Genomic DNA, 27272 nt, shown 5'->3' with positions numbered 1-27272 from the left:
GGACCTTAGAGCAGAACTACCCCACCATGTCTGGACCTTAGAGCAGAACTACCCCACCATGTCTGGACCTTAAAGCAGAACTACCCCACCATGTCTGGACCTTAGAGCAGAACTACCCCACCATGTCTGGACCTTACAACAGAACTACCCCACCATGTCTGGACCTTAGAGCAGAACTACCCCACCATGTCTGGACCTTACAACAGAACTACCCCACCATGTCTGGACCTTAAAGCAGAACTACCCCACCATGTCTGGACCTTAGAGCAGAACTACCCCACCATGTCTGGACCTTACAACAGAACTACCCCACCATGTCTGGACCTTAGAGCAGAACTACCCCACCATGTCTGGACCTTAGAGCAGAACTACCCCACCATGTCTGGACCTTAGAGCAGAACTACCCCACCATGTCTGGACCTTACAACAGAACTACCCCACCATGTCTGGACCTTACAACAGAACTTCCCCACCATGTCTGGACCTTAGAGCAGAACTACCCCACCATGTCTGGACCTTACAACAGAACTACCCCACCATGTCTGGACCTTAGAGCAGAACTACCCCACCATGTCTGGACCTTAGAGCAGAACTACCCCACCATGTCTGGACCTTACAACAGAACTACCCCACCATGTCTGGACCTTAGAGCAGAACTACCCCACCATGTCTGGACCTTAGAGCAGAACTACCCCACCATGTCTGGACCTTAGAGCAGAACTACCCCACCATGTCTGGACCTTACAACAGAACTACCCCACCATGTCTGGACCTTACAACAGAACTACCCCACCATGTCTGGACCTTACAACAGAACTTCCCCACCATGTCTGGACCTTAGAGCAGAACTACCCCACCATGTCTGGACCTTACAACAGAACTACCCCACCATGTCTGGACCTTAGAGCAGAACTACCCCACCATGTCTGGACCTTAGAGCAGAACTACCCCACCATGTCTGGACCTTACAACAGAACTACCCCACCACTCTGAAACCAGGTAAATGGTGTGTATTAGACTCTGAACACAGGTTAATAACAGATGGTGTGTATTAGTCTCTGAAACCAGGTTAATGGCAGGTGGTGTGTATTAGACTCTGAAACCAGGTTAATGGAAGATGGTGTGTATTAGACTCTGAAACCAGGTAAATGGTGTGTATTAGACTCTGAAACCAGGTTAATAACAGATGGTGTGTATTAGACTCTGAAACCAGGTTAATAACAGATGGTGTGTATTAGACTCTGAAACCAGGTTAATGACAGATGGTGTGTATTAGACTCTGAAACCAGGTTAATGGTGTGTATTAGACTCTGAAACCAGGTTAATAACAGATGGTGTGTATTAGACTCTGAAACCAGGTTAAAGACAGATGGTGTGTATTAGACTCTGAAACCAGGTTAATGACAGATGGTGTGTATTAGTCTCTGAAACCAGGTTAAAGACAGATGGTGTGTATTAGACTCTGAAATCAGGTTAATAACAGATGGTGTGTATTAGACTCTGAAACCAGGTTAATGGTGTGTATTAGACTCTGAAACCAGGTTAATAACAGATGGTGTGTATTAGACTCTGAAACCAGGTTAAAGACTGATTGTGTGTATTAGTCTCTGAAACCAGGTTAATGACAGATGGTGTTTATTAGACTCTGAAACCAGGTTAATGGTGTGTATTAGACTCTGAAACCAGGTTAATAACAGATGGTGTGTATTAGACTCTGAAACCAGGTTAATGGTGTGTATTAGTCTCTGAAACCAGGTTAATGACAGATGGTGTGTATTAGACTCGGAAACCAGGTTAATGGTGTGTATTAGACTCTGAAACCAGGTTAATAACAGATGGTGTGTATTAGACTCTGAAACCAGGTTAATGGTGTGTATTAGACTCTGAAACCAGGTTAATGACAGATGGTGTGTATTAGACTCTGAAACCAGGTTAATAACAGATGGTGTGTATTAGACTCTGAAACCAGGTTAATGGTGTGTATTAGACTCTGAAACCAGGTTAATGGTGTGTATTAGACTCTGAAACCAGGTTAATGACAGATGGTGTGTATTAGACTCTGAAACCAGGTTAATAACAGATGGTGTGTATTAGACTCTGAAACCAGGTTAATAACAGGTGGTGTGTATTAGACTCTGAAACCAGGTTAATAAGAGATGGTGTGTATTAGACTCTGAAACCAGGTTAATAACAGATGGTGTGTATTAGACTCTGAAACCAGGTTAATGGTGTGTATTAGACTCTGAAACCAGGTTAATAACAGATGGTGTGTATTAGACTCTGAAACCAGGTTAATGACAGGTGGTGTGTACTAGACTCTGAAACCAGGTTAATGAAACCAGGTTAATAGTGTGTATTAGACTCTGAACACAGGTTAATGACAGATGGTGTGTATTAGACTCTGAAACCAGGTTAATAACAGATGGTGTGTATTAGACTCTGAAACCAGGTTAATGGCAGGTGGTGTGTATTAGACTCTGAAACCAGGTTAATAACAGATGGTGTGTATTAGACTTTGAAACCAGGTTAATGGTGTGTATTAGACTTTGAAACCAGGTTAATAACAGATGGTGTGTATTAGTCTCTGAAACCAGGTTAAAGACAGATGGTGTGTATTAGACTCTGAAACCAGGTTATTGACAGATGGTGTGTATTAGACTCTGAAACCAGGTTAATGGTGTGTATTAGTCTCTGAAACCAGGTTAATAACAGTATTGGTGTTAAATTACTAAAATGTCGTCTGTGTTGCAGCCGGAGGTGGATTTCTTCGGCCGAGCCGTCGCCCCAAAGGAGAAACCACAGGTGGTCTCTGCTACAGGTAACATTACATTTAACATAGCATCTCTGATTCAGGTAACATTACATTTAACGTAGAATCTCTGATTCAGGTAACAATACATTTAACGTAGAATCTCTGCTACAGGTAACATTACATTTAACGTAGAATCTCTGATTCAGGTAACATTACATTTAACGTAGAATCTCTGATTCAGGTAACATTACATTTAACGTAGAATCTCTGCTACAGGTTACAATACATTTAACGTAGAATCTCTGATTCAGGTAACATTACATTTAACGTAGAATCTCTGATTCAGGTAACATTACATTTAACGTAGAATCTCTGCTACATTTAACGTAGAATCTCTGCTACAGGTAACAATACATTTAACATAGCATCTCTGCTACAGGTTACAATACATTTAACATAGCATCTCTGATTCACCGTACACACACACACACACACACACGCACACAGTACACACACACACACCGTGCACGCACACACACTTACCGTACACACACACAGACACACACACACACACACACACACACACACACACACTGTACACACACTTACCGTACACACAAACACACGGGCGCGCACACGCACACACACACACACCGTACACACACACACCGTACACACACACACACACACACACCGTGCACACACACACCATACACACACTCACCATTCACACACACACCGTACACACACTCACCATTCACACACTCACCATTCACACACACACCGTACACACACACACATACCGTACACACACCGTACACACACACACACGTTAGAATGTTAGTATGTAAATGACCATGAGTCAATCTGTCAAACCACCTCTTTATTATGTTTGATTGACAGTGGAAACAGCCAATAAAAACATTTGTATTCTGATTGACAGTGGAAACAGCCAATAAAAACATTTGTATTCTGATTGACAGTGGAAACAGCCAATAAAAACATTTGTATTCTGATTGACAGTGGAAACAGCCAATAAAACATTTGTATTCTGATTGACAGTGGAAACAGCCAATAAAAACATTTGTATTCTGATTGACAGTGGAAACAGCCAATAAAAAGTGTGATTTTAGTTAACAACAAACTTCTGTTTCTTTTAACAAAGCTCTTAGCAAAGCTACTTTCAATGCAGGACATGCTGCTCAAAGGAAGGAAGGGGACTACTTTCAATGCAGGACATTCTGCTCACAGGAAGGAAGGGGACTACTTTCAATGCAGGACATTCTGCTCACAGGAAGGAAGGGGACTACTTTCAACTAAAACCATAGACATGGATGTACAAATAAATAGGACGGGATAACTTGGTGTGTGTGTGTGTGTGTGTGTATCCGTGTGTGCGTCCGTTAGAGGATCACACATTTGCCTTTCTCCACCCAGGGGTTGGCCCTCATCAGCTCTGGGTTCAGGAACGGGTCATCACACACACACCCCTCGATCCATTTCACCAGCCTGCCGAGAGAACACACACACACGCACACACACACACACACACACACACACACACACACACACACACACACACACACACACACACACACACACACACACACACACACCCCGTTAGACCACACCCCCGTTAGACCATACCCACCCTGTTAGACCACACCCCTGTTAGACCATACCCACCCTGTTAGACCACACCCCAGTTAGACCATACCCACCCTGTTAGACCACACCCCGTTAGACCACACCCACCATGTTAGACCACACCCCCGTTAGACCATACCCACCCTGTTAGACCACACCCACCCTGTTAGACCACACCCACCCTGTTAGACCACCCCCCCGTTAGACCACACCCACCCTGTTAGACCACACCCACCCTGTTAGACCACACCCTGTTAGACCACACCCCGTTACGTTAGACCACACCCCTGTTAGACCACACCCCTCGATCCACTGGGATTCAATCCGATCTCAGGTTGAGGTTCTAGGTGTTTTTTAAAGGTTCTGATTGGGCCGACAGCGTTTACCGCGAATAGGATCTCCCCGAAGGCGGAAACATTTGCCTTTATAAACCCACGATGGGTTTGAATCCCAGACTTAGACAAGGTTGCTAGTTTGAATCCCAGACTTAGACAAGGTTGCTAGATTGAATCCCAGACTTAGACAAGGTTGCTAGATTGAATCCCGGACTTAGACAAGGTTGCTAGCTTGAATCCCGGACTTCGACAAGATTGCTAGTTTGAATCCCGGACTTAGACAAGGTTGCTAGATTGAATCCCGAACTTAGACAAGGTTGCTAGTTTGAATCCCGAACTTAGACAAGGTTGCTAGTTTGAATCCCGGGCGTAGACAAGGTTGCTAGATTGAATCCCAGACTTAGACAAGGTTGCTAGATTGAATCCCGGACTTAGACAAGGTTGCTAGTTTGAATCCCGGACTTAGACAAGGTTGCTAGTTTGAATCCCGGACTTCGACAAGGTTGCTAGTTTGAATCCCAGACTTAGACAAGATTGCTAGTTTGAATCCCGGACTTAGACAAGGTTGCTAGATTGAATCCCGAACTTAGACAAGGTTGCTAGTTTGAATCCCGAACTTAGACAAGGTTGCTAGTTTGAATCCCGGGCGTAGACAAGGTTGCTAGATTGAATCCCAGACTTAGACAAGGTTGCTAGATTGAATCCCGGTCATAGACAAGGTTGCTAGATTGAATCCCAGACTTAGACAAGGTTGCTAGATTGATTCCAGGACGTAGACAAGGTTGCTAGTTTGAATCCCGGACTTAGACAAGGTTGCTAGATTGAATCCCAGACTTAGACAGGGTTGCTAGATTGAATCACAGGCGTAGACAAGGATGCTAGATTGAATCCTAGATGAGACTTTTGTTTTTACAACCTGACCCAACAATCCAAACTATTCACTATTCACTATTGTTTCTGCCTGAACAGCTTTAAATATGTCAACCAAAGTGCAACAGCCTAGTGGTTAGAGCACTGGGCCGGTCAACGAAAGGTCGCTGGTTTGAATACCGGAGCGGAACAAGCTGAACAACCTGTTGATGTGACCTTGAGCAAGGCATTTAAACCCATAATGATTTCCAGGGAGGGACATACTACTATGGCTGACCCTGTACAACAACACCTGTCATACTACTATGGCTGACCCTGTACAACAACACCTATCATACTACTATGGCTGACCCTGTAAAACAACACCTATCATACTACTATGGCTGACCCTGTACAACAACACCTATCATACTACTATGGCTGACCCTGTACAACAACACCTATCATACCACTATGGCTGACCCTGTACAACAACACCTATCATACCACTATGGCTGACCCTGTAAAACAACACCTATCATACTACTATGACAGACCCTGTACAACAACACCTATCATACTACTATGGCTGACCCTGTACAACAACACCTATCATACTACTATGGCTGACCCTGTACAACAACACCTATCATACTACTATGGCTGACCCTGTACAAAAACACCTATCATACTACTATGGCTGACCCTGTACAACAACACCTATCATACTACTATGGCTGACCCTGTAAAACAACACCTATCATACTACTATGGCTGATCCTGTACAACAACACCTATCATACTACTATGGCTGACCCTGTACAACAACACCTATCATACTACTGGGGACAGAGACCAGAAGGACACTGGGACAGAGACCAGAAGGACACTGGGGACAGAGACCAGAAGGAACACTGGGGGTAGAGACCAGAAGGAACACTGGGGGTAGAGACCAGAAGGAACACTGGGGGTAGAGACCAGAAGGAACACTGGGGGTAGAGACCAGAAGGACACTGGGGGTAGAGACCAGAAGGACACTGGGGACAGAGACAAGAAGGACACTGGGGACAGAGACCAGAAGGACACTGGGGGTAGAGACCAGAAGGACACTGGGGGTAGTGACCAGAAGGAGACTGGGGGTAGGGACCAGAAGGACACTGGGGGTAGAGACCAGAAGGACACTGGGGGTAGAGAACAGAAGGACACTGGGGGTAGAGACCAGAAGGACACTGGGGGTAGGGACCAGAAGGACACTGGGACAGAGACCAGAAGGACACTGGGACAGAGACCAGAAGGACACTGGGACAGAGACCAGAAGGACACTGGGGACAGAAACCAAAAGGACACTGGGAACAGAGACCAGAAGGACACTGGGACAGAGACCAGAAGGACACTGGGGACAGAGACCAGAAGGACACTGGGGACAGAGACCAGAAGGACACTGGGGACAGAGACCAGAAGGACACTGGGGACAGAGACCAGAAGGACACTGGGGACAGAGACCAGAAGGACACTACCTACTCAGTAACAGTGATGGAGGATTTCTCTCGGTTGATGGCCAGCTGGTACTGAAGACTCTCCACCTCTCTCTTCATCTGGGGAAGGTCCAGGTCCTCCATCTGCTCACATTACATAATACACACGTTACATAATACACACATTACATAATACACACATGACATAATACACACATTACTTTATACACACATTACATAATACACACAACATAATACACACGTTACATAATACACACATTACATAATACACACATGACATAATACACACATTACTTTATACACACATTACATAATACACACAACATAATACACACGTTACATAATACACACATTACATAATACACACATTACATTATACACACATTACATTATATACACATTACATTATACACACGTTACATAATACACACATTATTGTGACATGTCACATACCATACAATCACTACACATATCTATACAGTCTACACTCTGCTACCAGACATATCTATACAGTCTACACTCTGCTACCAGTCTACACTCTGCTACCAGACATATCTATACAGACTACACACTGCTACCAGACATATCTATACAGTCTACACTCTGCTACCAGTCTACACTCTGCTACCAGACATATCTATACAGACTACACTCTGCTACCAGTCATATCTATACAGTCTCCACTCTGCTACCAGACATATCTATACAGTCTACACTCTTTTACCAGTCTACACTCTGTTACCAGACATATCTATACAGGCTACACTCTGCTACCAGACTACACTCTGCTACCAGACATATCTATACAGTCTACACTCTGCTACCAGTCTACACTCTGCTACCAGACATATCTATACAGTCAACACTCTGCTACCAGACATATCTATACAGTCTACACTCTGCTACCAGACATATCTATACAGACTACACTCTGCTACCAGTCTACACTCTGCTACCAGACATATCTATACAGACTACACACTGCTACCAGTCTACATGCTGCTACCAGACATATCTATACAGTCTACACTCTGCTACCAGTCTACACTCTGCTACAAGTCATATCTATACAGTCTACACTCTGCTACCAGTCTACACTCTGCTACCAGTCATATCTATACAGTCTACACTCTGCAACCAGACATATCTATACAGTCTACACTCTGCTACCAGACATATCTATACAGTCTACACTCTGCTACCAGATATATCTATACAGACTACACTCTGCTACCAGTCTACATTCTGCTACCAGACATATCTATACAGAATACACACTGCTACCAGTCTACACGCTGCTACCAGACATATCTATACAGTCTACACTCTGCTACCAGTCTACACTCTGCTACCAGACATATCTATACAGTCTACACTCTGCTACCAGTCTACACTCTGCTACCAGACATATCTATACAGACTACAATCTGCTACCAGACATATCTATACTGTCTACACTCTGCAACCAGACATATCTATACAGACTACACTCTGCTACCAGTCTACACTCTGCTACCAGACATATCTATACAGACTACACTCTGCTACCAGACATATCTATACAGACTACACTCTGCTACCAGACATATCTATACAGTCTACACTCTGCTACCAGTCTACACTTTGCTACCAGACTTATCTATACAGACTACACTCTGCTACCAGTCATATCTATACAGTCTACACTCTGCTACCAGTCTACACTCTGCTACCAGACATATCTATACAGTCTACACTCTACTAAAAGACATATCTATACAGACTACACTCTGCTACCAGTCATATCTATACAGTCTACACTCTGCTACCAGACATATCTATACAGTCTACACTCTGCTACCGGACATATCTATACAGTCTACACTCTGCTACCAGACATATATATACAGACTACACTCTGCTACCAGACATATATATACAGACTACACTCTGCTACCTGACATATCTATACAGACTACACTCTGCTACCAGACATATCTATACAGTCTACACTCTGCTACCAGACATATCTATACAGTCTACACTCTGCTACCAGACATATCTATACAGAATACACTCTGCTACCAGACATATCTATACAGTCTACACTCTGCTACCAGACATATCTATACAGTCTACACTCTGCTACCAGACATATCTATACATTCTACACTCTGCTACCAGTCATATCTATACAGTCTACAGTCTGCTACCAGACATATCTATACAGTCTACACTCTTCTACCAGACATATCTAGACAGTCTACACTCTGCTACCAGACATATCTATACAGTCTACACTCTGCTACCAGACATATCTATACAGTCTACACTCTGCTACCAGACAAATCTATACATTCTACACTCTGCTACCAGTCATATCTATACAGTCTACAGTCTGCTACCAGACATATCTATACAGTCTACACTCTTCTACCAGACATATCTAGACAGTCTACACTCTGCTACCAGACATATCTATACAGTCTACACTCTGCTACCAGACATATATATACAGACTACACTCTGCTACCTGACATATCTTTACAGACTACACTCTGCTACCAGACATATCTCTACAGTCTACACTCTGCTACCAGACATATCTATACAGGTTACACTCTGCTACCAGACATATCTATACAGTCTACACTCTGCTACCAGACATATCTATACAGTCTACACTCTGCTACCAGACAACACTCTGCTACCATACATATCTATACAGTCTACACTCTGCTACCAGACATATCTATACAGTCTACACTCTGCTACCAGACATATCTATACAGGCTACACTCTGCTAACAGACATATCTATACAGTCTACACTCTGCTACCAGACATATCTATACAGTCTACACTCTGCTACCAGACATATCTATAAAGTCTACACTCTGCTACCAGACATATATATACAGACTACACTCTGCTACCTGACATATCTATCCAGACTACACTCTGCTACCAGACATATCTATACAGTCTACACTCTGCTACCAGACATATCTATACAGTCTACACTCTGCTACCAGACATATCTATACAGTCTACACTCTGCTACCAGACATATCTATACAGTCTACACTCTGCTACCAGACATATCTATACAATCTACACTCTGTTACCAGTCTACACTCTGCTACCAGTCATATCTATACAGTCTACACTCTCCTACCAGACATATCTATACAGTCTACACTCTGCTACCAGACATATCTATACAGACTTCACTCTGCTACCAGACATATCTATACACACTACACTCTGCTACCAGTCATATCTATACAGTCTACACTCTGCTACCAGACATATCTCTACAGTCTACACTCTGCTACCAGACATATCTATACAGGCTACACTCTGCTACCAGACATATCTATACAGTCTACACTCTGCTACCAGACATATCTATACAGTCTACACTCTGCTACCAGTCTACACTCTGCTACCAGACATATCTATACAGTCTACACTCTGCTACCAGACATATCTATACAGTCTACACTCTGCTACCAGACATATCTATACAGTCTACACTCTGCTACCAGACATATCTATACATTCTACACTCTGCTACCAGTCATATCTATACAGTCTATACTCTTCTACCAGACATATCTAGACAGTCTACACTCTGCTACCAGATATATCTATACAGTCTACACTCTGCTACCAGACATATCTATACAGTCTACACTCTGCTACCAGACAAATCTATACATTCTACACTCTGCTACCAGTCATATCTATACAGTCTACAGTCTGCTACCAGACATATCTATACAGTCTACACTCTTCTACCAGACATATCTAGACAGTCTACACTCTGCTACCAGACATATCTATACAGTCTACACTCTGCTACCAGACATATATATACAGACTACACTCTGCTACCAGACATATCTCTACAGTCTACACTCTGCTACCAGACATATCTATACAGGTTACACTCTGCTACCAGACATATCTATACAGTCTACACTCTGCTACCAGACATGTCTATACAGTCTACACTCTGCTACCAGACAACACTCTGCTACCAGACATATCTATACAGTCTACACTCTGCTACCAGACATATCTATACAGTCTACACTCTGCTACCAGACATATCTATACAATCTACACTCTGTTACCAGTCTACACTCTGCTACCAGTCATATCTATACAGTCTACACTCTGCTACCAGACATATCTATACAGTCTACACTCTGCTACCAGACATATCTATAAAGTCTACACTCTGCTACCAGACATATATATACAGACTACACTCTGCTACCTGACATATCTATCCAGACTACACTCTGCTACCAGACATATCTATACAGTCTACACTCTGCTACCAGACATATCTATACAGTCTACACTCTGCTACCAGACATATCTATACAGTCTACACTCTGCTACCAGACATATCTATACAGTCTACACTCTGCTACCAGACATATCTATACAATCTACACTCTGTTACCAGTCTACACTCTGCTACCAGTCATATCTATACAGTCTACACTCTCCTACCAGACATATCTATACAGTCTACACTCTGCTACCAGACATATCTATACAGACTTCACTCTGCTACCAGACATATCTATACACACTACACTCTGCTACCAGTCATATCTATACAGTCTACACTCTGCTACCAGACATATCTCTACAGTCTACACTCTGCTACCAGACATATCTATACAGGCTACACTCTGCTACCAGACATATCTATACAGTCTACACTCTGCTACCAGACATATCTATACAGTCTACACTCTGCTACCAGTCTACACTCTGCTACCAGACATATCTATACAGACTACACTCTGCTACCAGTCATATCTATACAGTCTACACTCTGCTACCAGACATATCTATACAGTCTACACTCTTCTACCAGACATATCTAGATAGTCTACACTCTGCTACCAGACATATATATACAGACTACACTCTGTTACCAGTCTACACTCTGCTACCAGTCATATCTATACAGTCTACACTCTGCTACCAGACATATCTATACAGTCTACACTCTGCTACCAGACATATCTATAAAGTCTACACTCTGCTACCGGACATATATATACAGACTACACTCTGCTACCTGAAATATCTATCCAGATTACACTCTGCTACCAGACATATCTATACAGTCTACACACTGCTACGAGACATATCTATACAGTCTACACTCTGTTACCAGTCTACACTCTGCTACCAGTCATATCTATACAGTCTACACTCTCCTACCAGACATATCTATACAGTCTACACTCTGTTACCAGACATATCTATACAGACTTCACTCTGCTACCAGACATATCTATACACACTACACTCTGCTACCTGACATATCTATCCAGACTACACTCTGCTACCAGACATATCTATACAGTCTACACTCTGCTACCAGACATATCTATACAGTCTACACTCTGCTACCAGACATATCTATACAGTCTACACTCTGCTACCAGACATATCTATACAGTCTACACTCTGCTACCAGACATATCTATACAATCTACACTCTGTTACCAGTCTACACTCTGCTACCAGTCATATCTATACAGTCTACACTCTCCTACCAGACATATCTATACAGTCTACACTCTGCTACCAGACATATCTATACAGACTTCACTCTGCTACCAGACATATCTATACACACTACACTCTGCTACCAGTCATATCTATACAGTCTACACTCTGCTACCAGACATATCTCTACAGTCTACACTCTGCTACCAGACATATCTATACAGGCTACACTCTGCTACCAGACATATCTATACAGTCTACACTCTGCTACCAGACATATCTATACAGTCTACACTCTGCTACCAGGTCTACACTCTCCTTCCAGACATATCTATACAGTCTACACTCTGTTACCAGACATATCTATACAGACTTCACTCTGCTACCAGACATATCTATACACACTACACTCTGCTACCAGTCATATCTATACAGTCTACACTCTGCTACCAGACATATCTATACAGTCTACACTCTGCTACCAGACAAAACTCTGCTACCAGACATATCTATACAGTCTACACTCTGCTACCAGACATATCTATACAGTCTACACTCTGCTACGAGACATATCTATACAGTCTACACTCTGTTACCAGTCTACACTCTGCTACCAGTCATATCTATACAGTCTACACTCTCCTACCAGACATATCTATACAGTCTACACTCTGTTACCAGACATATCTATACAGACTTCACTCTGCTACCAGACATATCTATACACACTACACTCTGCTACCAGTCATATCTATACAGTCTACACTCTGCTACCAGACAAAACTCTGCTACCAGACATATCTATACAGTCTACACTCTGCTACCAGACATATCTATACAGTCTACTCTCTGCTACCAGACATATCTATACAATCTACACTCTGTTACCAGTCTACACTCTGCTACCAGTCATTTCTATACAGTCTACACTCTGCTACCAGACATATCTATACAGTCTACACTCTGCTACCAGACATATCTATAAAGTCTACACTCTGCTACCAGACATATATATACAGACTACACTCTGCTACCTGACATATCTATCCAGACTACACTCTGCTACCAGACATATCTATACAGTCTACACTCTGCTACCAGACATATCTATACAGTCTACACTCTGCTACCAGACATATCTATACAGTCTACACTCTGCTACCAGACATATATATACAGACTACACTCTGCTACCAGACATATATATACAGACTACACTCTGCTACCAGACATATCTATACAGTCTACACTCTGCTACCAGACATATCTATACAGTCTACACTCTGCTACCAGACATATCTATACAGAATACACTCTGCTACCAGACATATCTATACAGTCTACACTCTGCTACCAGACATATCTATACAGTCTACACTCTGCTACCAGACATATCTATACATTCTACACTCTGCTACCAGTCATATCTATACAGTCTACAGTCTGCTACCAGACATATCTATACAGTCTACACTCTTCTACCAGACATATCTAGACAGTCTACACTCTGCTCCCAGACATATCTATACAGTCTACACTCTGCTACCAGACATATATATATAAAGACTACACTCTGCTACCTGACATATCTATACAGTCTACACTCTGCTACCAGACATATATATACAGACTACACTCTGCTACCAGACATATATATACAGACTACACTCTGCTACCAGACATATCTATACAGTCTACACTCTGCTACCAGACATATCTATACAGTCTACACTCTGCTACCAGACATATCTATACAGAATACACTCTGCTACCAGACATATCTATACAGTCTACACTCTGCTACCAGACATATCTATACAGTCTACACTCTGCTACCAGACATATCTATACATTCTACACTCTGCTACCAGTCATATCTATACAGTCTACAGTCTGCTACCAGACATATCTATACAGTCTACACTCTTCTACCAGACATATCTAGACAGTCTACACTCTGCTCCCAGACATATCTATACAGTCTACACTCTGCTACCAGACATATATATATAAAGACTACACTCTGCTACCTGACATATCTATACAGACTACACTCTGCTATCAGACATATCTCTACAGTCTACACTCTGCTACCAGACATATCTATACAGGTTACACTCTGCTACCAGACATATCTATACAGTCTACACTCTGCTACCAGACATATCTATACAGTCTACACTCTGCTACCAGACAACACTCTGCTACCAGACATATCTATACAGTCTACACTCTGCTACCAGACATATCTATACAGTCTACACTCTGCTACCAGACATATCTATACAATCTACACTCTGTTACCAGTCTACACTCTGCTACCAGTCATATCTATACAGTCTACACTCTGCTACCAGACATATCTATACAGTCTACACTCTGCTACCAGACATATCTATAAAGTCTACACTCTGCTACCAGACATATATATACAGACTACACTCTGCTACCTGACATATCTATCCAGACTACACTCTGCTACCAGACATATCTATACAGTCTACACTCTGCTACCAGACATATCTATACAGTCTACACTCTGCTACCAGACATATCTATACAGAATACACTCTGCTACCAGACATATCTATACAGTCTACACTCTGCTACCAGACATATCTATACAGTCTACACTCTGCTACCAGACATATCTATACATTCTACACTCTGCTACCAGTCATATCTATACAGTCTACAGTCTGCTACCAGACATATCTATACAGTCTACACTCTTCTACCAGACATATCTAGACAGTCTACACTCTGCTACCAGACATATCTATACAGTCTACACTCTGCTACCAGACATATATATACAGACTACACTCTGCTACCTGACATATCTATACAGACTACACTCTGCTACCAGACATATCTCTACAGTCTACACTCTGCTACCAGACATATCTATACAGGTTACACTCTGCTACCAGACATATCTATACAGTCTACACTCTGCTACCAGACATATCTATACAGTCTACACTCTGCTACCAGACAACACTCTGCTACCAGACATATCTATACAGTCTACACTCTGCTACCAGACATATCTATACAGTCTACACTCTGCTACCAGACATATCTATACAATCTACACTCTGTTACCAGTCTACACTCTGCTACCAGTCATATCTATACAGTCTACACTCTGCTACCAGACATATCTATACAGTCTACACTCTGCTACCAGACATATCTATAAAGTCTACACTCTGCTACCAGACATATATATACAGACTACACTCTGCTACCTGACATATCTATCCAGACTACACTCTGCTACCAGACATATCTATACAGTCTACACTCTGCTACCAGACATATCTATACAGTCTACACTCTGCTACCAGACATATCTATACAGTCTACACTCTGCTACCAGACATATCTATACAGTCTACACTCTGCTACCAGACATATCTATACAATCTACACTCTGTTACCAGTCTACACTCTGCTACCAGTCATATCTATACAGTCTACACACTCCTACCAGACATATCTATACAGTCTACACTCTGCTACCAGACATATCTATACAGACTTCACTCTGCTACCAGACATATCTATACACACTACACTCTGCTACCAGTCATATCTATACAGTCTACACTCTGCTACCAGACATATCTCTACAGTCTACACTCTGCTACCAGACATATCTATACAGGCTACACTCTGCTACCAGACATATCTATACAGTCTACACTCTGCTACCAGACATATCTATACAGTCTACACTCTGCTACCAGTCTACACTCTGCTACCAGACATATCTATACAGACTACACTCTGCTACCAGTCATATCTATACAGTCTACACTCTGCTACCAGACATATCTATACAGTCTACACTCTTCTACCAGACATATCTAGATAGTCTACACTCTGCTACCAGACATATATATACAGACTACACTCTGTTGCCAGTCTACACTCTGCTACCAGTCATATCTATACAGTCTACACTCTGCTACCAGACATATCTATACAGTCTACACTCTGCTACCAGACATATCTATAAAGTCTACACTCTGCTACCGGACATATATATACAGACTACACTCTGCTACCTGAAATATCTATCCAGATTACACTCTGCTACCAGACATATCTATACAGTCTACACTCTGCTACGAGACATATCTATACAGTCTACCCTCTGTTACCAGTCTACACTCTGCTACCAGTCATATCTATACAGTCTACACTCTCCTACCAGACATATCTATACAGTCTACACTCTGTTACCAGACATATCTATACAGACTTCACTCTGCTACCAGACATATCTATACACACTACACTCTGCTACCAGTCATATCTATACAGTCTACACTCTGCTACCAGACATATCTATACAGTCTACACTCTGCTACCAGACAAAACTCTGCTACCAGACATATCTATACAGTCTACACTCTGCTACCAGACATATCTATACAGTCTACTCTCTGCTACCAGACATATCTATACAATCTACACTCTGTTACCAGTCTACACTCTGCTACCAGTCATATCTATACAGTCTACACTCTGCTACCAGACATATCTATACAGTCTACACTCTGCTACCAGACATATCTATAAAGTCTACACTCTGCTACCAGACATATATATACAGACTACACTCTGCTACCTGACATATCTATCCAGACTACACTCTGCTACCAGACATATCTATACAGTCTACACTCTGCTACCAGACATATCTATACAGTCTACACTCTGCTACCAGACATATCTATACAGTCTACACTCTGCTACCTGACATATCTATACAGACTACACTCTGCTACCAGACATATCTATACAGTCTACACTCTGCTACCAGACATATCTATACAGTCTACACTCTGCTACCAGACATATCTATACAGAATACACTCTGCTACCAGACATATCTATACAGTCTACACTCTGCTACCAGACATATCTATACAGTCTACACTCTGCTACCAGACATATCTATACATTCTACACTCTGCTACCAGTCATATCTATACAGTCTACAGTCTGCTACCAGACATATCTATACAGTCTACACTCTTCTACCAGACATATCTAGACAGTCTACACTCTGCTACCAGACATATCTATACAGTCTACACTCTGCTACCAGACATATATATACAGACTACACTCTGCTACCTGACATATCTATACAGACTACACTCTGCTACCAGACATATCTCTACAGTCTACACTCTGCTACCAGACATATCTATACAGGTTACACTCTGCTACCAGACATATCTATACAGTCTACACTCTGCTACCAGACATATCTATACAGTCTACACTCTGCTACCAGACAACATTCTGCTACCAGACATATCTATACAGTCTACACTCTGCTACCAGACATATCTATACAGTCTACACTCTGCTACCAGACATATCTATACAATCTACACTCTGTTACCAGTCTACACTCTGCTACCAGTCATATCTATACAGTCTACACTCTGCTACCAGACATATCTATACAGTCTACACTCTGCTACCAGACATATCTATACAGTCTACACTCTTCTACCAGACATATCTAGACAGTCTACACTCTGCTACCAGACATATCTATAAAGTCTACACTCTGCTACCAGACATATCTATACAGTCTACACTCTGCTACCAGACATATCTATACAATCTACACTCTGTTACCAGTCTACACTCTGCTACCAGTCATATCTATACAGTCTACACTCTGCTACCAGACATATCTATACAGTCTACACTCTGCTACCAGACATATCTATACAGTCTACACTCTGCTACCAGACATATCTATACAGTCTACACTCTGCTACCAGACATATATATACAGACTACACTCTGCTACCTGACATATCTATCCAGACTACACTCTGCTACCAGACATATCTATACAGTCTACACTCTGCTACCAGACATATCTATACAGTCTACACTCTGCTACCAGACATATCTATACAGTCTACACTCTGCTACCAGACATATCTATACAATCTACACTCTGTTACCAGTCTACACTCTGCTACCAGTCATATCTATACAGTTTACACTCTCCTACCAGACATATCTATACAGTCTACACTCTGCTACCAGACATATCTATACAGACTTCACTCTGCTACCAGACATATCTCTACAGTCTACACTCTGCTACCAGACATATCTATACAGGCTACACTCTGCTACCAGACATATCTATACAGTCTACACTCTGCTACCAGACATATCTATACAGTCTACACTCTGCTACCAGTCTACACTCTGCTACCAGACATATCTATACAGACTACACTCCTCTACCAGTCATATCTATACAGTCTACACTCTGCTACCAGACATATCTATACAGTCTACACTCTGCTACCGGACATATATATACAGACGACACTCTGCTACCTGAAATATCTATCCAGATTACACTCTGCTACCAGACATATCTATACAGTCTACACTCTGCTACGAGACATATCTATACAGTCTACACTCTGTTACCAGTCTACACTCTGCTACCAGTCATATCTATACAGTCTACACTCTCCTACCAGACATATCTATACAGTCTACACTCTGTTACCAGACATATCTATACAGACTTCACTCTGCTACCAGACATATCTATACACACTACACTCTGCTACCAGTCATATCTATACAGTCTACACTCTGCTACCAGACATATCTATACAGTCTACACTCTGCTACCAGACAACACTCTGCTACCAGACATATCTATACAGTCTACACTCTGCTACCAGACATATCTATACAGTCTACACTCTGCTACCAGACATATCTATACAGTCTACACTCTGCTACCAGTCTACACTCTGCTACCAGACATATCTATACAGACTACACTCCTGCTACCAGTCATATCTATACAGTCTACACTCTGCTACCAGACATATCTATACAGTCTACACTCTTCTACCGGACATATCTAGACAGTCTACACTCTGCTACCAGAAATATCGTACTCGCAGTCTACACTCTGCTACCAGTCATATCTATACAGTCTACACTCTGCTACCAGACATATCTATACAGTCTACACTCTGCTACCAGACATATCTATAAAGTCTACACTCTGCTACCGGACATATATATACAGACTACACTCTGCTACCTGAAATATCTATACAGTCTACACTCTGCTACCAGACATATCTATACAGTCTACACTCTCCTACCAGACATATCTATACAGTCTACACTCTGTTACCAGACATATCTATACAGACTTCACTCTGCTACCAGACATATCTATACACACTACACTCTGCTACCAGTCATATCTATACAGTCTACACTCTGCTACCAGACATATCTATACAGTCTACACTCTGCTACCAGACAACACTCTGCTACCAGACATATCTATACAGTCTACACTCTGCTACCAGACATATCTATACAGTCTACTCTCTGCTACCAGACATATCTATACAATCTACACTCTGTTACCAGTCTACACTCTGCTACCAGTCATATCTATACAGTCTACACTCTGCTACCAGACATATCTATACAGTCTACACTCTGCTACCAGACATATCTATACAGTCTACACTCTGCTACCAGACATATCTATACAGACTACACTCTGCTACCAGACATATCTATCCAGACTACACTCTGCTACCAGACATATCTATACAGTCTACACTCTGCTACCAGACATATCTATACAGTCTACACTCTGCTACCAGACATATCTATACAGTCTACACTCTGCTACCAGACATATCTATACAGTCTACACTCTGCTACCAGACATATCTATACAATCTACACTCTGTTACCAGTCTACACTCTGCTACCAGTCATATCTATACAGTCTACACTCTCCTACCAGACATATCTATACAGTCTACACTCTGCTACCAGACATATCTATACAGACTTCACTCTGCTACCAGACATATCTATACACACTACACTCTGCTACCAGTCATAACTATACAGTCTACACTCTGCTACCAGACATATCTCTACAGTCTACACTCTGCTACCAGACATATCTATACAGGCTACACTCTGCTACCAGACATATCTATACAGTCTACACTCTGCTACCAGACATATCTATACAGTCTACACTCTGCTACCAGTCTACACTCTGCTACCAGACATATCTATACCATATCTATACAATCTACACTCTGTTACCAGTCTACACTCTGCTACCAGTCATATCTATACAGTTTACACTCTCCTACCAGACATATCTATACAGTCTACACTCTGCTACCAGACATATCTATACAGACTTCACTCTGCTACCAGACATATCTATACAGTCTACACTCTGCTACCAGACATATCTATACAGTCTACACTCTGCTACCAGACATATATATACAGACGACATCTGCTACCGACATATCTATCCAGTTACACTCTGCTACCAGACATATCTATACAGGCTACACTCTGCTACCAGACATATCTATACAGTCTACACTCTGCTACCAGACATATCTATACAGTCTACACTCTGCTACCAGTCTACACTCTGCTACCAGACATATCTATACAGACTACACTCTGCTACCAGACATATCTATACAGTCTACACTCTGCTACCAGACATATCTATACAGTCTACACTCTGCTACCGGACATATATATACAGACTACACTCTGCTACCTGAAATATCTATCCAGATTACACTCTGCTACCAGACATATCTATACAGTCTACACTCTGCTACGAGACATATCTATACAGTCTACACTCTGTTACCAGTCTACACTCTGCTACCAGTCATATCTATACAGTCTACACTCTCCTACCAGACACTACACTCTGCTACCAGCTATCTATACAGTCTACACTCTGTTACCAGACATATCTATACAGACTTCACTCTGCTACCAGACATATCTATACAGACTACACTCTGCTACCAGTCATATCTATACAGTCTACACTCTGCTACCAGACATATCTATACAGTCTACACTCTGCTACCAGACAACACTCTGCTACCAGACATATCTATACAGTCTACACTCTGCTACCAGACATATCTATACAGTCTACTCTCTGCTACCAGACATATCTATACAATCTACACTCTGTTACCAGTCTACACTCTGCTACCAGTCATATCTATACAGTCTACACTCTGCTACCAGACATATCTATACAGTCTACACTCTGCTACCAGACATATCTATAAAGTCTACACTCTGCTACCAGACATATATATACAGACTACACTCTGCTACCTGACATATCTATCCAGACTACACTCTGCTACCAGACATATCTATACAGTCTACACTCTGCTACCAGACAACACTCTGCTACCAGACATATCTATACAGTCTACACTCTGCTACCAGACATATCTATACAGTCTACACTCTGCTACCAGACATATCTATACAATCTACACTCTGTTACCAGTCTACACTCTGCTACCAGACATATCTATACAGTCTACACTCTGCTACCAGACATATCTATACAGTCTACACTCTGCTACCAGACATATCTATAAAGTCTACACTCTGCTACCAGACATATCTATACAGTCTACACTCTGCTACCAGACATATCTATCCAGACTACACTCTGCTACCAGACATATCTATACAGTCTACACTCTGCTACCAGACATATCTATAAAGTCTACACTCTGCTACCAGACATATATATACAGACTACACTCTGCTACCTGAAATATCTATTCAGACTACACTCTGCTACCAGACATATCTATACAGTCTACACTCTGCTACCAGACATATCTATACAGTCTACACTCTGTTACCAGTCTACACTCTGCTACCAGTCATATCTATACAGTCTACACTCTCCTACCAGACATATCTATACAGTCTACACTCTGCTACCAGACATATCTATACAGACTTCACTCTGCTACCAGACATATCTATACACACTACACTCTGCTACCAGTCATATCTATACAGTCTACACTCTGCTACCAGACATATCTCTACAGTCTACACTCTGCTACCAGACATATCTATACAGGCTACACTCTGCTACCAGACATATCTATACAGTCTACACTCTGCTACCAGACATATCTATACAGTCTACACTCTGCTACCAGACAACACTCTGCTACCAGACATATCTATACAGTCTACACTCTGCTACCAGACATATCTATACAGTCTACTCTCTGCTACCAGACATATCTATACAATCTACACTCTGTTAAAAGTCTACACTCTGCTACCAGTCATATCTATACAGTCTACACTTTCCTACCAGACATATCTATACAGTCTACACTCTGCTACCAGACATATCTATAAAGTCTACACTCTGCTACCAGACATATATATACAGACTACACTCTGCTACCTGACATATCTATCCAGACTACACTCTGCTACCAGACATATCTATACAGTCTACACTCTGCTACCAGACATATCTATACAGTCTACACTCTGCTACCAGACATATCTATAGAGTCTACACTCTGCTACCAGACATATCTATACAGTCTACACTCTGCTACCAGACATATCTATACAATCTACACTCTGTTACCAGTCTACACTCTGCTACCAGTCATATCTATACAGTCTACACTCTCCTACCAGACATATCTATACAGTCTACAATCTGCTACCAGACATATCTATACACACTACACTCTGCTACCAGTCATATCTATACAGTCTACACTCTGCTATCAGACATATCTATACAGTCTACACTCTGCTACCAGACATATCTATACAGTCTACACTCTTCTACCAGACATATCTAGACAGTCTACACTCTGCTACCAGACATATCTATACAGTCTACACTCTGCTACCAGACATATATATACAGACTACACTCTGTTACCAGTCTACACTCTGCTACCAGTCATATCTATACAGTCTACACTCTGCTACCAGACATATCTATACAGTCTACACTCTGCTACCAGACATATCTATAAAGTCTACACTCTGCTACCAGACATATATATACAGACTACACTCTGCTACCTGAAATATCTATCCAGACTACACTCTGCTACCAGACATATCTATACAGTCTACACTCTGCTACCAGACATATCTATACAGTCTACACTCTGTTACCAGTCTACACTCTGCTACCAGTCATATCTATACAGTCTACACTCTCCTACCAGACATATCTATACAGTCTACACTCTGCTACCAGACATATCTATACAGACTTCACTCTGCTACCAGACATATCTATACACACTACACTCTGCTACCAGTCATATCTATACAGTCTACACTCTGCTACCAGACATATCTCTACAGTCTACACTCTGCTACCAGACATATCTATACAGGCTACACTCTGCTACCAGACATATCTATACAGTCTACACTCTGCTACCAGACATATCTATACAGTCTACACTCTGCTACCAGACAACACTCTGCTACCAGACATATCTATACAGTCTACCCTCTGCTACCAGACATATCTATAAAGTCTACACTCTGCTACCAGACATATCTATAAAGTCTACACTCTGCTACCAGACATATCTATACAGTCTACACTCTGCTACCAGACATATCTATACAGTCTACACTCTGCTACCAGACATATCTATACAGTCTACACTCTGCTACCAGACATATCTATACAGTCTACACTCCGCTACCAGACATATCTATACATTCTACACTCTGCTACCAGTCTACACTCTGCTACCAGACATGTCTATACAGACTACAATCTGCTACCAGACATATCTATATTGTCTACACTCTGCAACCAGACATATCTATACAGACTACACTCTGCTACTAGTCTACACTCTGCTACCAGACATATCTATACAGACTACACTCTGCTACCAGACATATCTATACAGACTACACTCTGCTATCAGACATATCTATACAGACTACACTCTGCTACCAGACATATCTATACAGTCTACACTCTGCTACCAGACATATCTATACAGACTACACTCTGCTACCAGACATATCTATACAGACTAAACTCTGCTACCAGTCTACACTCTGCAACCAGACATATCTATACAGTCTACACTCTGCTACCAGACATATCTATACAGTCTACACTCTGCTACCAGTCATATCTATACAGTCTACACTCTTCTACCAGACATATCTAGACAGTCTACACTCTGCTACCAGACATATCTATACAGTCTACACTCTGCTACCAGACATATATATACAGACTACACTCTGTTACCAGTCTACACTCTGCTACCAGTCATATCTATACAGTCTACACTCTGCTACCAGACATATCTATACAGTCTACACTCTGCTACCAGACATATCTATAAAGTCTACACTCTGCTACCAGACATATATATACAGACTACACTCTGCTACCTGAAATATCTATCCAGACTACACTCTGCTACCAGACATATCTATACAGTCTACACTCTGCTACCAGACATATCTATACAGTCTACACTCTGCTACCAGTCTACACTCTGCTACCAGACATATCTATACAGACTACACTCTGCTACCAGTCATATCTATACAGTCTACACTCTGCTACCAGACATATCTATACAGTCTACACTCGTCTACCAGACATATCTAGACAGTCTACACTCTGCTACCAGACATATCTATACAGTCTACACTCTGCTACCAGACATATATATACAGACTACACTCTGTTACCAGTCTACACTCTGCTACCAGACATATCTATAAAGTCTACACTCTGCTACCGGACATATATATACAGACTACACTCTGCTACCTGAAATATCTATCCAGATTACACTCTGCTACCAGACATATCTATACAGTCTACACTCTGCTACGAGACATATCTATACAGTCTACACTCTGTTACCAGTCTACACTCTGCTACCAGTCATATCTATACAGTCTACACTCTGTTACCAGACATATCTATACAGACTTCACTCTGCTACCAGACATATCTATACACACTACACTCTGCTACCAGTCATATCTATACAGTCTACACTCTGCTACCAGACATATCTATACAGTCTACACTCTGCTACCAGACAACACTCTGCTACCAGACATATCTATACAGTCTACACTCTGCTACCAGACATTTCTATACAGTCTACTCTCTGCTACCAGACATATCTATACAATCTACACTCTGTTACCAGTCTACACTCTGCTACCAGTCATATCTATACAGTCTACACTCTGCTACCAGACATATCTATACAGTCTACACTCTGCTACCAGACATATCTATAAAGTCTACACTCTGCTACCAGACATATATATACAGACTACACTCTGCTACCAGACATATCTATCCAGACTACACTCTGCTACCAGACATATCTATACAGTCTACACTCTGCTACCAGACATATCTATACAGTCTACACTCTGCTACCAGACATATCTATACAGTCTACACTCTGCTACCAGACATATCTATACAGTCTACACTCTGCTACCAGACATATCTATACAATCTACACTCTGTTACCAGTCTACACTCTGCTACCAGTCATATCTATACAGTCTACACTCTCCTACCAGACATATCTATACAGTCTACACTCTGCTACCAGACATATCTATACAGACTTCACTCTGCTACCAGACATATCTATACAGTCTACACTCTGCTACCAGACATATCTATAAAGTCTACACTCTGCTACCAGACATATATATACAGACTACACTCTGCTACCTGAAATATCTATTCAGACTACACTCTGCTACCAGACATATCTATACAGTCTACACTCTGCTACCAGACATATCTATACAGTCTACACTCTGTTACCAGTCTACACTCTGCTACCAGTCATATCTATACAGTCTACACTCTCCTACCAGACATATCTATACACACTACACTCTGCTACCAGTCATATCTATACAGTCTACACTCTGCTACCAGACATATCTCTACAGTCTACACTCTGCTACCAGACATATCTATACAGGCTACACTCTGCTAACAGACATATCTATACAGTCTACACTCTGCTACCAGACATATCTATACAGTCTACACTCTGCTACCAGACAGCACTCTGCTACCAGACATATCTATACAGTCTACACTCTGCTACCAGACATATCTATACAATCTACACTCTGTTACCAGTCTACACTCTGCTACCAGTCATATCTATACAGTCTACACTCTCCTACCAGACATATCTATACAGTCTACACTCTGCTACCAGACATATCTATACAGACTTCACTCTGCTACCAGACATATCTATACAGTCTACACTCTGCTACCAGACATATCTATAAAGTCTACACTCTGCTACCAGACATATATATACAGACTACACTCTGCTACCTGAAATATCTATTCAGACTACACTCTGCTACCAGACATATCTATACAGTCTACACTCTGCTACCAGACATATCTATACAGTCTACACTCTGTTACCAGTCTACACTCTGCTACCAGTCATATCTATACAGTCTACACTCTCCTACCAGACATATCTATACACACTACACTCTGCTACCAGTCATATCTATACAGTCTACACTCTGCTACCAGACATATCTCTACAGTCTACACTCTGCTACCAGACATATCTATACAGGCTACACTCTGCTAACAGACATATCTATACAGTCTACACTCTGCTACCAGACATATCTATACAGTCTACACTCTGCTACCAGACAACACTCTGCTACCAGACATATC

The 27272-nt window shown here is 41.8% G+C and overlaps 1 protein-coding gene across 1 annotated transcript in view; it reads right to left on the bottom strand.

Annotated features, from left to right (window-relative positions):
- Positions 1-3846: 3846 nt before the first annotated feature.
- LOC106593686 (guanine nucleotide-binding protein G(I)/G(S)/G(O) subunit gamma-13) overlaps positions 3847-27272 on the bottom strand; it is a 62968-nt gene continuing 39542 nt past the window's right edge. The window contains exons 2-3 of the mRNA XM_045712515.2: positions 7105-7202; positions 3847-4261 (exon numbers count right to left, since the gene is read on the bottom strand). Coding sequence (XP_045568471.1) covers positions 4156-4261; positions 7105-7202 — 204 coding nt within the window. The 3' untranslated portion in view covers positions 3847-4155. The remainder of the gene's footprint in view (positions 4262-7104; positions 7203-27272) is intronic.

The sequence above is a fragment of the Salmo salar genome, chromosome 02 (genome assembly GCF_965601325.2).
Source record: "Salmo salar chromosome 02, fSalSal1, whole genome shotgun sequence".
In the NCBI taxonomy this organism is placed as follows: Eukaryota; Metazoa; Chordata; class Actinopteri; order Salmoniformes; family Salmonidae; genus Salmo; species Salmo salar.
The sequence above is the reverse complement of the archived record's forward strand: the minus strand, read 5'-3'. Positions and strand labels throughout refer to the sequence as shown.